Consider the following 17306-nt stretch of genomic DNA (forward strand, 5'->3'; position numbering starts at 1 on the left):
TTTTCTATGGAGAGGTGGAGGGAGATAAGGCACCAAAAGAGGGCAACAGAGTTAATTTACAGCTACTTCACCGGCTATTTCCTCTGACAGTCAGGACTGACCTCTGAATACCGGCTTTTATGCAGCTTCCGCTGTGTAATCCTTTGTTCTCTGCTGACGACTAATCTGCCTCCTCCCTCCCCCATAGAACAGACAGACTGATGTAAAAGTCGAGATTTCCTGATAATGAGCAGTGAATGAGAGAGAGGAGGGAGGGGGGGGACCTGGGGAAAGTCTTTTCGAATGCAGATAATGGCATATTTGCCTAATAAGCCCAATTACAAAGTTTATTTAAAAATCACCTGGACTATTGATTTCTGCAAAAACAAAACAGTGACACTAACATAAAAACTTTATATGGACAACAGGTCTTTTTCCAACTATACATTCCCTTTAATTATTCAGCAGACATACCAGATAAACAGCGCTGAATCTGTCTTTCATACTGTGTTTGGGTATTTTTCTGCACCATGGCTCCAAGATCAATCGTATAATGCTTGCCACCCAGAGAAAGAGACACAATCTTGCTGTCTGTGTGCAGTGCCGTTTCCAGAAAGATGGATGTTTTAGCATCATAGGAGATCCACGATTCATCATCTGACAGCCACTGCCATACAAAAACTGTGAAGAGGGGAAAAAAACCACATAAATGGGATAAGTCATAAATATTGAGCAAATAATATTGATTTGTATATGTTGCAAACATGTCTACAGATTAAAGCTTATTTGATAAACTGAAAGTACTTTAAATAAACTATATAATATGCTACATATTGTGTATGTATAGTTCACTGCAAACTACATACAAAATCACCAACAAAGTGGACAAGAAAAAAAACAAAAAAACTTTTGATATGTCAGTCTATGGGGCCATCTCGTCACAGGCAGGGGCACTCCACCACTGACATGTCAAAAGTTTTTTTTCCCATGACAGGATGACCGGTGCACTTTGCATAAAACTGCCCAAGCAAAAAAAAAAAAAAAAAAAAAAAAAAAAAAAAGAGAGAAGATACATTCAGTAGTGCTACTGCTTATGTAAAAACACACAGCTTATTCTGCAACCTTTCTTAAAGGGTTACAGATCATTTAAACCTCACATTTATGACTTGTTACATTTATGATCTACTCACATGACGAAATACATAACTCTCCTAAAGCTCACAGTACAATCTATTTGTAAGCAATATTTTGAGAAAAATCGGTACTCATTACTTGTATCCATTTAAAGGGGTTATCCAGAGCTACAAAAACATGGCCACTCCCCCCCCCCCCCTCTTGTCTCCAGATTGGGTAGGGTTTCAAACTCAGTTCCATTTAAGGAAATGGAGCTTAATTGCAAACCACACATGAACTGGAGATGAGAGGGGGAGAAGTGGCCATATTTTTGTAGCGCTGGATAACCCCCATTTAAAATATTTAGCACAAAAACTGTGCATTTCTTACAACCTATGAACCTTTATTGCACCAAACAACCACAGGACCGCTGCCCCTCTTTCCCTCCACCATTGCCCTCCTGCACAATGAGGTAGCTATAAGGCTCTGCTTACTTTGAAAAGACCTGCCCAAATATCACACGACACCGCAATGTACTCTTCCAGCACAAATGCAGTGAAAGATGGGACCGTGATCACAGCTTCAGAAAGTCACTGAGCATGAAAAGAACATTGTGGTACTGGAAGAAGATTTGGGCAGGGATTTGCAATGTAAGGCTAGGTTCACACTGCGTTTTCAGCATCCGTTTAACGGATCCGTTTTTTTTAACGTCCAGAAAAATAGGGTCAGCAACGTTTTTTTGGTCCGTTTTGGTCCGCCAAAAAAAACGGATCCGTTTTTTTTTATAATGGAAGTCAATGGAAAAACGGATGCACACAAATGAATCCGTTTTTTGCAATCCGTTTTTTATGCGTTTTTTGCAAAAAACGGATGCGTTAAACGGATGCTGAAAACGCAGTGTGAACCTAGCCTAAGCAAAGCTCTTCACCTACCTCATAATGCAGGGTGTGGGCAGAGGAGGAAAAGAGGTGCTGTGGGTCTTAGGGCACCCCCTGCAACACACCTCTTCTTGACAATAAAGACACGGACTTGAGAGGTATGCCATAACCACTTTATTACCTGTCACGTAATGCAGCCAGGTTCATAGGCTTGCATTTGGCAGAATCCCTTTTTTAATTTTTTTAAATGTTTCATAGTTATATTCTCATTGGCACATAAAATGTCTGCCTTCACCATGCAGGCTAAAGAGGCAATGAAACTAAAGTAAACTTACATTGATCCTGCTCCTTCACTGCAAGTCGTATAGGCCGTTGGTAGCCACTCTTTTTATTCTTCTGTACCATATTTCTCAGATCCACTTGAAAGGAGATCCCAACGTCAGGAGAGATGGTGACAGAGTGTTTTCCAGTGCTGAAAAGGAGTTCACAAATCTTTAACACAACAATTAAGAATTAGCGTTAGCATTAAGCACACATTATTTTGAGCCTCTGGAATGTTCTTCAGAATTTTAGTGACCATTTTTTTTTTATCTATAATCTTTCCTAGCTAAAGCATCAATGACTACAGATTAGGGACTGAAATGCAGCTTATCATTCTGTCCCCTCCTAACCATGGGCCCTCTCAAATCTGGCACAGTTGTGAAAGACCAAATAACTCTGCAGTCCAGTTTCCCAGGATTGGATCCAGCTTTTCCAGGCACCCGGACAGAAGTGGCAAAGAGTTCAGAGGCAGCCGGCTAACAATTCAACTGTCAGCCTAGCGAAGCGCTTCACTAATAGTGTAAATTTGCTCGTCCCTACTTCTCTCCAATGAACCATAACTTTTATTTTTCAATCTACAGAGCCATATGTGAGCCATAAATTACGCAAGATCAATTCTACTTTGTAATTACAACCTTCATTTTACCCTAAACTACAGTAGAACTGAAAAAATATGTTGAGTGAAAATGAAAAAAACAAAAACCTTAATCTTTCAAATTTGGGAGCAGGTTTATCTATATCTGCACCCCTTTGTTCCTCCAATGATAGCCCACCCGTTAGCTCAGCCACCCTCAATGACCAGTTGTTTGGGGGAGCCACTGCGCTGGCACCCATATATAGAAAACCCTGCTAGAAACTCTGAGTGAGCTGCCTGCTGTGTAGTAGTGATGGTGGGGTACTGCTGCTCAGGTACCATTTAATAGAAGCCGAGCTGCAATAACCTATGCCACAACTGCACATTGCACAGGGTCCAGGTACTGTTTGTGCATGAAGTTCACAGTGATTAAACCAGGACACACACACACATATATATTACATATACACACACATATATATATATATATATATATATATATATATATATATATATATATATATATATATATATATATATATATATATATATATATAGCTCTAGAGCGACCAGAGGGGAAACGTCTTCTTACGTCTAACTGGGAGGTGCCAGATCAGTTTGGTTGGATATAGGTGCTGCACAGCACACTAACCACCACAAGAGACATGGTACATCCTTTCCTCATACACATCTCTCAGCGCAGACAATATAAGCATTACATACAGCTCTCAATTCTCACCTAAATGCTTGGTTGATCTGGTTGTTAAGTTCATCTGTATAAGCCATCCACAAATCTGCATCACTCAGCCATTCCCAGCGAGTCTCCAGCTCTGAATCTTTGTCAGAGTCTCCAAGTGCCTCACTTTCATCTTCAGTCTTCACTACAATGTCGAGATCGACCTCAGATTTTCTCTTCTGCGATCCTACGGGAGAAAATAAAAATGCATTTCACCAAATGGATAGTTATCCCTGAGGTCCCACTAAACGATTTTTTTAGCGAACGATAACACATAACACACGTGGGAACGTGAATGATATATGTAGGGTAACAATTATTTTGCAGTCGTTACATGGTCGTTCGCCGGGGTGATCATGACCATATGACACCTACTTTTTTTTAAACCTTTTTACAAACGACTGAAAGATTTCTAATTTTACAAACAGATTAGCGATTTATCTTTCAAAGACCAACATTTTCTTTCCGACATGCTGAAAAACTATTTTGAATGACAATATAACGATTTCGCCTTTGTTGTTTGCTCGTTTACACCTCTCCCACGAAGCGATTATCGTTAACGAGCGGTCGTTGGAGCGAGTTTATGAACGAAAATCGTTACGTGGAATAGGGCCTTAACCAATTTGTAACCTACTAACAATACCATATCTTGCACCCTGCTGCTGCGTATTTTTTTTCCCCTCACATTCTCCCTTCTGTTCGTTCTGATGCCTCCTCCCCCAGCCAGCAATGATTTCCTGTAAGGCTGTGTTCACACTTTGCAGCTACATGCAATTTTTTTTTTTTAAGTCAAAGCTGGGAAGCAATCCAAACAGAAGAAAGCTTTATTACACTTCTCTATTTAGGCTCCACTTGTATGCAAAAAAAAAAAAAAAAATGGACTGCACAGGCCACAGATTTAACCCTCTGCACAAATCTGTCATGCCTTTATATAAAAATTAGGCTATGTTCACACAGCGATTTTTTAAGGTGGTTATTTGATATGCGAAATAACTGGGGTTTTGAGAATCAATAACGGACGTTATTCAACATACTTTGGAAGCAGTTGTTACAAGGAGATGGCTGCTTTTTAACACCCTTTTGTGTGTAGCTATTTTTAAAGTTTGATTTAAATTGTGTAAATTACGATAAAGGGACGATAAAATATAAAAACCCAACTGAGAACAAATAACGACCATTGTTTGTTACATAACTGCTGCCAAAAAATGTCCTTAACATTAATTTGACAGCTGTTGCGAACAACGTCCGTTATTCTATGCATTGTGTGAACTGCCAATCTTTTCATAGACTTCAATGGAAATCATTGAAGACTGAAAACAGCGGACGTTATTTCAAGTATCAAATAATGGCCTTTATTTTAATTTAAAAAAAAAAAAAAAATTAACAGTGTGAACATGGCCTAAAATAGATTTTTTTTTTCCCAAGCAAGAGCAGGTTAAAGAGAACCAATCAGCACCTTGCACCCGGGTCTCATATGTCGGGAGATCCGGGCTCCCTGGGCTTCAATTAAATGCATTTTAACACCGCATGGAAGGTGGGGGAGAGCCGTGAACACAGCCAGATGACTAGTTCACGCCTCTCCCCGCGCCCTGCATGCGGTATTAAAATGCCTTTTACCGCACATGAAGCCTGTATCCCCCGACATTACCAGAGAGCCAGATGCCTGGTGCGTGCAGCCGTTCTGGGAGCCCAATCAGGACAAATGTGCTGATTAAGTCCCTATAAGCGTAGATCCCTCTTATGCTGCATTTACACGGAATGATTATCGTACAAATTTTAGCAATAATGATCGCATTTAAGCGATAATCGTTCTGTGTAAACACAGCAAATGATCAAACGACGAGCGAGAAATCGTTCATTTTGATCTTTCAACATGTTCTCAAGTTGTCGTTCGCTAAAGACTCGCAGATCGCTTAGTGTAAACAGTCTTTCAAAGATTCACCCTATGTGAAAGATGGGCTTAAGCGATCTTAAAAACGATCGCAATAACGATTTCTCTTACAAATTTTCTTACGAAGTATTCATCTAAACGCTGATAGTTATAAAAACCAAATCGTTGTTTCAAAATCATTAATTGATCGATTAGGCGGAAAAAAAACAAAAAAAAACAAATGTATCTTAAAGGGAAACTATCAGGAGCGCTGAGGAAGAAGGTAAGTCTTGTTCCTGTGCTGTTAGCAGTTAAGCCACGGCCCGGCGCACTGTTCCACCCCCCTCGTGCCACTTTATTCATCATCATTAGAAGAAGTGGGCAGGCTCGGTGTGATTGGGGTAGGGAAATGGTCCGGGCTGTGGATTCAACTACTAACTGGATGGAAACAGCACAGAGGAGGCCGGTAAGAAAGAGACATACCTTCCCCCTCTGCAACCTGTGCGCATTAGGGGGCTATCAGCAGGTTAGATTCCCTCAAGGGTGGGTTCACACGTACTGTCAGTCTGTATGGGTTCACATGTAATCCACTGTGATTCCGGTAGGTGTGAACCCACCCTTAACCCTAGTGGCTGAGAGATGTTCTGTGAAAGCTTCGCAGTAAATGCTCATATTAAAAAGCTCTTGTTGCCCACTTGTTTTGATAAGGTATTTATTTTTGTTAGAAACTACAGAAAGCGGCACCTCCCCTCCCCCCCAACACACACAAAAACTAACAAAAACTAATTCCTTAAAACTGTTTTTCTGACACGTCGTTTCTGTACTTAGCTGAAGGGTATGTTCACACCTGCAAGATTTCTGTTGCAAAATATTCAGTGAGAAGTGTGTGTCAGGCTGGGTTCACACACTGTAAAATGAAGGGAATGAAAAAAAAAAAAAAGCCGTACAATAGGTACAAGCAGCCGTCTTTTTTCATCTAATAATGTACTCTATTAAAATCTGTGAAAAAGAAGCCATCGGTACGCACACTATATAAAAAGGGTGGAGATATATATATATATACACACACACACACACACACACAATGTGCATGCAAAGGCAGCCTCATTCGTCTTCAAAAACACTGCAGAAATCCCACCATTTCAGATGTATTTGTACGTGTGAACGTGCCCAAAGATGTGAGCAGCTGTGAAGAATTCAGCTTCCCACATTTGCTCTCAGCACCATCAGCTGATTTATGGCGTCATCCCTAATCCACATAGCAGAACTGTGTGCAGTCTCTCTGTGGCTCCATGCTAGGACTCTGTGCGCCACCATACAGGGCAGAACAGAAATTCTCCCCATAGAAACAATGCTTCTCTGTGAACACCTCTGTACTACACTGACTGGAATGTCTCAAGACATTTCTGTATGATTTCAGAGGAACAGGAGCGTGCTACAGACTTCTAACAGGTTGTAAGGATTTTTTTTAGCAAAGAGAAATACAGTATGTCACCAAAGTGGAGGATGTCTGGTTTATTTTTATCTAATTTTTTTTGCAGAAATCAATAGTCCAGGCGATTTTAAGAAACTTTGTAATTGGGTTTTTTAGGAAAATATGCCATTATCTGCATGTAAAAAGCCTTTCCCCAGGTCCCCCCTCCCCTCCCTCCTCTCTCTTTCACTGCTCATAATCAGGAAATCTCAACTCTTTTACATCAGTCGGATCCTGTTTGTTCTATGAAGGGGGAGGGGGGGAGGAGGAAGGTGGTAATTACTCTTTGTTGTCCTGTTTTGGTGCCACATCTCCCTCCACCTCTCTCCATAGAAAACAATGAAGACACGGGGGAGAGCTTCAAACTGCTTTCTCATGATAAAAATGCATTTTTCGGCTAATAAACCCAATTACAAAGTTTCTTAAAATCGCCTGTACTGATTTCTGCAAATAAAATTTAAACAGTGACACCTGCCATTTCAACAAAGCTCTCACATGTTATAGCTACGTCATAAGTTTGCATCAGTGAGGGTATGGGTGCAGAGACCCCTGCCAATCGCTAGAACGAAGGGGATGGACCACTCGGCAGCAGGTGCTCTGCCCTTTCATTTCTGCTCTTAATAAAGCAGTGAACAGAATAATAATGGAGTCTATGGAAGATCCAGCAATCTCATCTACAGGAAGTTCCATACGTTCCATTATAATTCAGTCTACTGCTGCATTAGCAGCGAGAACGGAGATGAAGAGGCAGAGCACATGCTGCTAAGTGCTTCTGCCCCTTCGTTCTAGTGATCAGCAGGGGTCTCAGCACCCGGACCCCCACCGACAATCTTCTTACATGTGGCTATAAACATGTCAGACAGGTAAGGTGACCTATTCCATTTTTTTTTTTATTCTAATTTTTGCGTATTTTATCCCTTGAAGGAACGTGTAATGAAATATACAAAAGTTAAGAACAAAAAAATGCATTAGGTTTTTGCAAGACACATTAGAACTCCGGAGGTATGCAGTCAATTGCTAGAGAATGGAGTGCCATAGACTTTACTGGTACTCAGTACGGCAGTGGATTTCACGGCTAAACCCACTGCAGTAGGCTACATGTGAAGGTACACTTAAACAGTTCTGGAGCCTCCAGCATCATAACGAATGAATGATGTCAGGAGCTTAGAAAGTTTAAATATTCGAGCTACTGTGCGGACACACTGATTACAATAGTGCACCCTGAGCTGTTCAATCAAGCATCAACCTCGATCGAGCACCCCTTGCTAGCTCTGTCAACACTAGTCTAAACCCCTGGCAACAAAAGTGAGGACATCTGTAAGTGAAAGTGGGCAAATTGTGCCCAAAGTGTCAATATTTTGTGTGGCCACTATGATTTTCCAAACATTGCCGTAACTCTCTTGGGCACGGAATTTACTAGAGCTTCACAGGTTGCTACTGGAGTCTTCTTCCACTCCTCCATGACGACTTCATCTTTTGTGTGAGGATGTGCCACAGATTCTCAATAGGGTTTAAGTCAGGAGACATGCTTAGCCAGTCCAACAACCCTCACACAGTTTCTTCAGCAATGGAGTTGTGTTTTCAGAGGTGTGTTTGGGGTGGTCATTATGCTGGAATAAGAGGCCCCGTTTCCAAAGGGAGGAGATCATGCTCTGCTTTAGTATGCCACAGTACATGATGACACTAATGGTCGCCTTAATGAACTGTATTAGCAGGCAGCACTCAAGCAGCCCCAAACCATGACACTGCCACCACACACGCTTGACACCATCATCTGAACCAAATGAGTTTATCTTGGTCCCATCAGACCACAGTACATCGTTCCAGTAAGGCTGGATTAACACTGCGTTTTTAGCATACATTTAACGGACAAAAAAAAAATAGTTTCAGCAATGTTTGTGTCCGTCAAAAAAAAAAAAACAAAAACAAAACACTGGTCCGTTTTGATAGTTGTTTTTTTTTTTTTTATAATGGAAGTCAATGGAAAAACGTATGCACACAAATGCATCAGTTTTTTTCAAAAAAACGGATAAAAAAAAAACGGATTGCAAGGACGCAGTGTGAACCCAGCCTAATCCAAGTCCTTAGTCTGCTTATCTTCAGCATACTATATGCAGACTCTCTTAGGCATCATCATTAGAGGAGGCTTCCTTCTGGGACGACAGCCATGTAGACCAATTTGATGTAGCCCGCAGCATTTAATCCGAGCACTGACAGGCGGAAACACCAACCCCCTTAACCTCTGCAGCAATGCTGGCAGCACTCATACAGACCCTGGATATGAAGCTGAGCATGTGCACTCAACTTCTTTGGACAGCATTGGCGAGGCCTGTTCTGAGCGGCACCTGTCTTGGTCACTATGGTGCAGCTAGGTACCCTGAAAATCATCTTATAGCCTAGGCCATCTTTATGTAGAGCAACAATTTTTTTCTTTCAGATCCTCACAGTTCTTTGCCATCGAGGTGTATTGCTAAACTTCCAATGACCAGTATATGAGAGCGATAACACCAAATTTAACACATCTGCGAGACCTTGTATCACTTACAAGTCACATGACACCGGGGAGGTTAAAACTGCTACCTGAGCACAATTTGGCCATTCCCACTTAGGGGTGCACTCACTTTTGTTGCCAGGGGTTTAGACATTAAAGTGTCACTGTCGTGAATTTTTTTTTTGCAGAAATCAATAGTCCAGGCGATTTTAAGAAACTTTGTAATTGGGTTTATTATCCGAAAAATGCATTTTTATCATGAAAAAGCAGTTTGAAGCTCTCCCCCCTGTCTTCATTGTTCTCCTATGGAGAGAGCTAAAGAAAAGACCAAAACAGGACAACAAAGAGTTAATCTACAAATCCCTCACGGGATATCTCCTGTGACAGTCACCAGTGACCTGTCTGAGCTCAGATTACAGCTGTCACCCAGCTCCGTGCCTGTAATCCTCTGTTATCTGCTTTCTGCTGCCGGCTAACTCCCTCCTTCCTCCTCCTTCCCTAGAGCAGACAGGGTACGACTCCTGCAACAAGTCACAATTTTCAGATTTTTCAGAGTGGATGAAAAAGAGGAAGGAGGGGGGGACCTGGGAAAAGGCTTTTTACATGCAGATAATGGCAGATTTGGCTAATAAACCCAATTACAAAGTTTCTTAAAATCGCCTGGACTATTGATTTCTGCAAAAAATACGACTGACTCTTTAACCCCTAGACGACCCAGGGCGTATAGTTACGCCATGGAAGTCTGTCCCCAGAAGACCTAGGGCGTAACTGTACGCCCTGGGTGTTTCCCCCGCTATGAAGCGTGCTCCGGAGCGGAGCGCGCTTCATAGCAGGTGGGGGCCGGCTGCAATCAGCAGCCGGGACCTCACCGGTAATGACACGCTGCAGCGATCGCGCTGCCGCGTGTCATTAACTCCTTAAACGCCGCGATCGCGGGGCGACCGCGGCGTTTAAGTGTAAGTGACAGGGGGAGTCCCCTGTCACTTACCGATCGGGACCCCCGCAGTGTGACTGCGGGGGTCCCGATCGGTAAAACGGGCCGCCGGAGCTCTCTCACCTGCCTCCGTGCGGTCCGATCGGCGCTCTGGTCACTGAGCCTGCACAGGCAGGCTCAATGAGCAGAGCGCCGATAACACTGATCAATGCTATGCCTATGGCATAGCATTCATCAGTGTAGAAATCCAAGTACTGGATGTACAAGTCCCCCAAAGGGACTTCAAATGTGTAAAAAAAAAAAAAGTTAAAAACACTAACACACTACCCCAAAACCCCTCCCCCAATAAAAGTTGAAATCACCCCCCTTTCCCATTATATAAATAAAACATATAAAAATAAATAGATAAACATATAATATACCGTAGCGTGCGTAATTGTCCGATCTATTAAAATATAACAAGCGTCATTGCGAACGGTAAACGGCGTACACGAAAAGAGGGAAAAAAGTGCGCGGATTACCGATTTTATGTTACATTATATATATAAAAAATTAATAAAAAGTGATCAAAACGTCCGATCTTCACAAATATGGTATTAATAAAAACTAGAGATCATGGCGGAAAAATGACACCCCATACAGCCCCGTAGGTGAAAAAATAAAACCGTTATAAGCGTCACAATAGTCCCATTTTATTTATAATTAATTGCCAAAAAAAAGGATTTCATTTAAAAAAAATATATAACAGAGAATCTGCGTAAACCTGCATATGGTTGTGTTCGGACTGACCTATAGAGTAATGGTATCATGTCGCTTTTACCATATAGTGCATTACGTAGACACAGGAACCCCCCAAACGTTACCATATTGCATTCTTTTTTGCGATTTCAGCAATTTATATCTTCATAAATAATATATTTGGAATTCCATCATACATGTTATGGTAAAATGAAAGACGCCATTACAAAGTACAACTATTCCTGTAACAAATAAGCCCTTACATGGCCCTGTAGATAAAAAACTGAAAGTGCTGGAGGTCTTAGAAGGGGAGGAGGGAAAAACGGAAACACTAAGATCAAAATTTGCGCGGTCCACTGGGTCATTTTGGGCCTGGTCCTCAAAGGGTTAAAGGGATAGTGCGGCGTTTGACATTTATTCACTAAATAACACATTACAAAGTTATATAACTTTTATTACAAAGTTATACAACTTTGTAACGTGTGTTATTTAGGTGAATGGCCCCCTTTCCCCGTGTTCCCCTCCCCCCCACGGAAGTGTGGTGCATTATACTGACCGATCCCGGCCGCCATCTTGGGTCAACGACATCTTCGGGAGGCCGAACCACTACAGCCGTCCCTCATGCTGGTCTCCCTCTGCAGCGTCATCAGCTGCTAAGCCGCGATTGACTGAGCATGACTGATGATGCGGCAGCGGGGGGCCCGGCCTGAGGGACAGCTGGAGTGGTTTGGCCGGCCTCCCGAAGAAGACGTCATCGACCCAAGATGGCGTCCGGGGTCGACAGCAATGGAGTAAGTATACTACACCACACTTCCTGGGGGGATGGGACACTGGGAAGGGGGCCATCATTCACTTAAATAGCACACATTAAAAAGTTTTATAACTTTGTAATGTGTGTTATTTAGTGAATAAATGTTAAACGGCACACTACCCCTTTAATGGCTGTATGTTTAGTTATTTTGAAGGCACACCAAATTTACACTGTTATACAAGCTGTACACTGACTACGTTGTATCAGTGTCATCCTCAGTACTGTCCCATGACAAGATATAAAATATTTACAAAGATGCGAGGGTTGCACAGATTCCGGCTGCACCCGAGTGCCTGCCTTCTGTCTACTGTGCCAGGGGAGCATCGCCGAATTCTGAGCTAAACTGTAGCTGAACATTTAAGAAGTCATTATGACACAGCGCTGAGTAGATCAACAAGTTGACTGTCTTGGGGCCATAATATAAAGTCAACTACATGAGTAATGTACAGAGATCCAGATTTTGTATACGGGAGGAGTAAGATTCCATAAAAACTATTGGTCCCCCCCCAATACACAAGTCAGTTGTTGGCCAAGGCTGCAGAGTTCAGCACGGCATGACCGCCTGACTGTCTTATGTATATGGGGGGGGGACCTCCTAACACACCAGACAGATGTCAAATGAATGAAGGATGGGCATTGTGGATTTAAACTACCTAATTTTTGTTCTTGGATAGATAAGCCATCGCCAAAGGAATCTGGCAATGGCTTACCCCCCTCCTCTCTCCACTGAGAGTACATGAATATGGATGGTTCAAACATTTATGTGGGGAATAGGAGAATGCATTGTCAAATGAACATCCAGCTGTTGAAAGTGTTTGGGCTTCTTAGGATCCAGGAGACACTAGGGCAGAGCTGACGTCCTTGAGATGCAGATAACCACAATGCTAAAGATCAATAAGGCTCATCAATAACATATCATATGGCTCTTTTCACACATTTAAAGTGTCCCTGTCATTATAACTTTCAAAATCAGCAGTATATGTGATATAAAACAAGTTTATGCAAAAAAAGACCAGCTAAACGATACCACTATCAGCTGCTGGTTAAAGCGCTCAATGCAGTGAAATCCTAGCTGCATTGCCCCCTGGGAATCATGAATATGCAAAAGAAAAGTCCCTGGAGCCTCATTTAAGAATCTAGCCAGATATCCCTCCGGGAAGGGCCCACCGAAGGGCTGGCTCCTGTAGGGAAACCACCAAATCCACCTTAGTAAGTGGCCCTAAAAGTCAATGTAATGACAAGGGAGAAACCAAGGCCAGGTATCCATCCACAGACAGCTGTTTCGGGGTGCTGCAGGTTTCTGGCTAGGTGGGAGCAAGGCTTAGTAAATCCCAGGTACATTGCTCCATAAAGCAAGTTTACATGATTATTATTTTAGTTATGAAAAACACAGCACTTCCTGTGTTCATACTTTTTCCCCCCCAAGAGAGTCTAAAAACACAGACTCCCAGGTCATCTGCGCTTACAAAGAAGGCAGTCATGTGACTGATGCCTATTGAGCCGTCACTCTCTGTACTGCTGCGACGTCCTGCGTTTAGTCTTTTTTCAATCAGTACAAGACTAAAACGCTGCCTTCAGGAGACTGGACCGGGATTTTAGGTAAGCATAGCTTTGTTTTAAAGCATAACTAAAATATAATGAATGTAAAATTGCAAACATGCTTTATATATGTAGATTTTGAACATTATAACAACAGGTACACTTTAAGGCTCTGTTCACATCAATCAATTCAGTGGTATCTGGCACCACCGTGATATTCATTGTTCTGCTACTATGACAGATCACACATCTGCATCATTCATTGTCATCGTTTTTATCCAAGCCTCAGGCATTACTGTCATTCTGCTCTGCCATCGCAGCATAATTAATAATGTCAGTGGTAGATCTGACATAACAAACGTGCAACACCCAAAGGACCCCACTGACCATTATGGGGATTGTTGGGGATCCATCATAGCATCTAATTTTACCAGCAAAATACTGCTGTATGCTGTTCTACTTTTTAAAGGAACAAATCTCTGATGCAGATGTGAACAGGACCTAAGGCCCGACTCTTTACTATCAAGCTTCGCTTATTTCCCAGAACAGCATAAAGCAGTATTGTATCCACAAAAAGACGTATCGCCTGATGGAAACCTGATTCACAATAAGTCAACTGTAAGGACGGAAAAAAAAAGGACCCATGAAATGGATCATACATTCCTCATGGCTCCCGTAAAAACTGAAATCATGTCCCCAGTGTGAATAAAGCCTAATAATATTAGTCACCAAGACCTTGTACAGACTCCGCATCTGACCATTGTCAGGCTGGGATCACAATAGTATGGCATGTGATCGATGGCCGTGGTTTTTACAGACAAAACCTGTAAAAAAAACAAAAAAAAAAAACCATGTCCAATAAATACATTCTACAGCCCAGGCAATTTTTGGTTTTGCCATACAGCAACAACCCACATGGCACATTACCGCTATGGGTGAACCTATCCTCACACAAGGCTTTTGCCGCAGACGGCAAGTTACATAGACGTTAAGAGGATTTTTAAGAAATCCCGTTCACATTATGTGGCACAGAGCCATGCTGTTTCTAGGCCATAGGGTTATGGGAAACATCACAAGCCTGTCTAACTCTTCGGACTCGTGATTCAATGGTCACTAGTTTCACACACAGATGTAGCAGAGGGATATTTCACATTTAGTCTGGGTTCACACAGTATTTAAGACAGACAGATCACCGGGAGCAGAGGTGATCTGCCGGGATTCCGTTGTGTGCACATACCCTTACTGATTGAGGATGTTACAGTGGGTTTTAGGCTGAGGTCACACCTGCATTGGTCCAGTGACATGACAGACTCCTTGCCGGGAACCGAACAGATAACATGATAGTCAATGGGATGTGAAATGCTATGGATCCACTGATGCCGCTTTTCCATCATTTTGCGCTAACAAAGGAATGAACAAAACAGATGCGAACTTTGCCTAAGGCTTTGTTTCCCACACAGTATTTTTGCTCAGTATTTTGCAACCAAAACCAGGAGTGGGTTGAAAACACAGAAAGGCTACGCTCACAAACTGGTAAAATTGAGGGGATGGAGGCCACCTACCGGCAAATAACAGCCATTATTTTAAAACAGAAGCAATTTTTTTGCCATTAAAAAGTGACTGTACCACCAGGCCCAGGCTGAAGCACTGGAGGCGGGCCGACCACCCTTAGTGGGAGGAAATCCCCGCCCCTCTATGATAGGGTTACATTCATTCTAATGGCGTCACATCATGGATGGGCTGGGGTTTCTTCCCACTAAGGGTGGGTCGGCCGCCTCCAGTGCTTTAGCCTGGGCCTGGTGGTACAATCATTTTAAATGGCGGCCATCCACTTAATTTTACCAGTGTGAACATAGCCTTACTGTGTTTTCAATCCACTCCTGGTTTTGGTTGCAAAATACCACCAAAAAAATACTGTGTGGGAACAGCCTTATACTGTAACCTTACAGAGCAGGGATGGGGAACCCTTGGCCTCCAGCTGTTGCAAAACTACAATTCCCATCATGCCTGGGCAGCCAAAGCTTTGGCTGTTTAGGCATGATGGGAATTGTAGTTTTGCAACAGCTGGCCAAAGGTTCCCCATCCCCGCTATAGAGTATGCTACCAATGGCAGGTACGCAGGAGCCTAACCTCAGACCCTATGTGCCGGCCGCTGCAGTGCAGAGGTGACGCTGATAAGTGTACCAAGCGGCACCTATATGTGTATAGGCCATTACTCTACTCGTATTTGCCTCACATTGCAAAAATAGGGTTTTATTTATTTCTTAACATATTATACCCCCCACAACCCTCACGTGCAGGGAAGAATAGCTCCTACATACAAAGCATGATATGGTGGCGCACAATACAATAGTGAAGGTTTCAGACTACGATCACATGGCTGTATACTGTATTTGTACACAGAACCACAGAAAAAACGAAAAAAAAAACAGTGGAAAGATGTGTATCCTGTATACTGTGGCTAGCCGGACTGATGGGACAGCCTCCACCGACTACAATGGGAGCCTTCAGGTGTCCGGCGGATTACTGCATACTGTGCTCACAAGTCTGGGACGCCTGCCAGAAACTGCAACGCAAGTGTGAACACGACCTTTCAGGCGATGCGGTGTGAAGATGGGCCGGGTACTAGCTGTATCCGATCATGAGGAGCGGACGTGAGCCCTATAACAGTGTGAATACCGCCCTAGGCCTCACCCACACCTATAGGGATAGTTTGGACTATAGCCAGTAACACTATACTGATATTTTTCCCTATGTTCAGCTGATTTTTTTTTCCCCCCTCAGGCTACAAGACGCTGTGTGTGTACATGTATCCATGCTGAGCAGCACTGCCCTCACATACAAGGTGATTCCCCTACGTGCACAAGGCAGGAAACCCTGTGATGTGAATGAGGCCTTGCGGCTGGCTGCGTTAGTCGCGCGCTTTGTGCCCTCCCCGCCATGGCCGAGCGCCCCCCCCCGGAGATGGCGGCACGGGTCAGGCTCCAGGTGCAGGAAATGACCGGGGGGAGGAGGCTGCACCTCCGCCGCCCGCGGTCACCCCGCCCGTTACACGGGCTCCTCATTCAGCCACATAAATACGGTAAATAAAGAAGCGCGGACACGCTCGCCTCACACACACGTCTCGGGCGCCCGAATACGGGGATTTTATTACGGCGACAAGTAAAGTCACGTATTCTAAGCACTCGGCCAGAGCGGCCCATTCTCGCCAGCCACACTTCATCTCTCACCCCGGGGATTACGCTCCCGCCCTGAGCCTCTGCGCCCGGACATCTTCCGCAACCAGCTCTTTACTTCTTGCCTCTCAAGACTCTAAGCCTGTCCGCAGCTACGCCTCTCATTGGCTGTCCGACCTGTCACTCAGCCGATAACACGTTACAGCTGAGGGGACAGAACGCCGGCGAGGAAACACGTGATTAGAGAACTCTTGTTTTCGCGGGAGATTGGCTAAGGAAGCTCGCCGGCTGATTGGTTGAAAACTTTAAGGCGGGGACTAAGCGGACGTACGCTGGTTGGCTACGTATTCCGGACGGCCATGTGATTGGCATTCTGTGCGTTTAGCGCTGACATTGACCGGGCGAACGATGCTGGCTTTACGGACCCGTTTCCAGCCCTTTAGGGTGAGTTGGTCACGTGTGCCTGTGCGGTTACGGAAAGCCTGTTTGCCTTGGAGGCTGAACGGCTTATAGGTAAACACGTTTTCCGTAAGCCCTGCCTTATAATTTGCATATTAGTGGCGCAAGTGCTTCTGGGAAGGCTCATACTTATAACCATATCACATTATACCATAGTAATTTTTTATGTAGACGCGCTTATTGCTGAAGGAAGGAACGATGTATGTTATATAA

At 43.5% G+C, this 17306-nt stretch overlaps 2 protein-coding genes across 2 annotated transcripts in view; one reads left to right on the forward strand and one right to left on the reverse strand.

Annotated features, from left to right (window-relative positions):
• PARP2 (poly(ADP-ribose) polymerase 2) overlaps positions 1-16894 on the reverse strand; it is an 87116-nt gene extending 70222 nt beyond the window's left edge. Inside the window, exons 1-4 of the mRNA XM_069961537.1 lie at positions 16689-16894; positions 3605-3788; positions 2306-2442; positions 454-660 (exon numbers count right to left, since the gene is read on the reverse strand). Coding sequence (XP_069817638.1) covers positions 454-660; positions 2306-2442; positions 3605-3788; positions 16689-16731 — 571 coding nt within the window. The 5' untranslated portion in view covers positions 16732-16894. The remainder of the gene's footprint in view (positions 1-453; positions 661-2305; positions 2443-3604; positions 3789-16688) is intronic.
• The window catches only part of METTL17 (methyltransferase like 17), a 33768-nt gene continuing 33277 nt past the window's right edge, over positions 16816-17306 (forward strand). Inside the window, exon 1 of the mRNA XM_069961539.1 lies at positions 16816-17078. Coding sequence (XP_069817640.1) covers positions 17043-17078 — 36 coding nt within the window. The 5' untranslated portion in view covers positions 16816-17042. The remainder of the gene's footprint in view (positions 17079-17306) is intronic.

This window comes from Dendropsophus ebraccatus, chromosome 3 (genome assembly GCF_027789765.1).
Source record: "Dendropsophus ebraccatus isolate aDenEbr1 chromosome 3, aDenEbr1.pat, whole genome shotgun sequence".
Classification (NCBI taxonomy): Eukaryota; Metazoa; Chordata; class Amphibia; order Anura; family Hylidae; genus Dendropsophus; species Dendropsophus ebraccatus.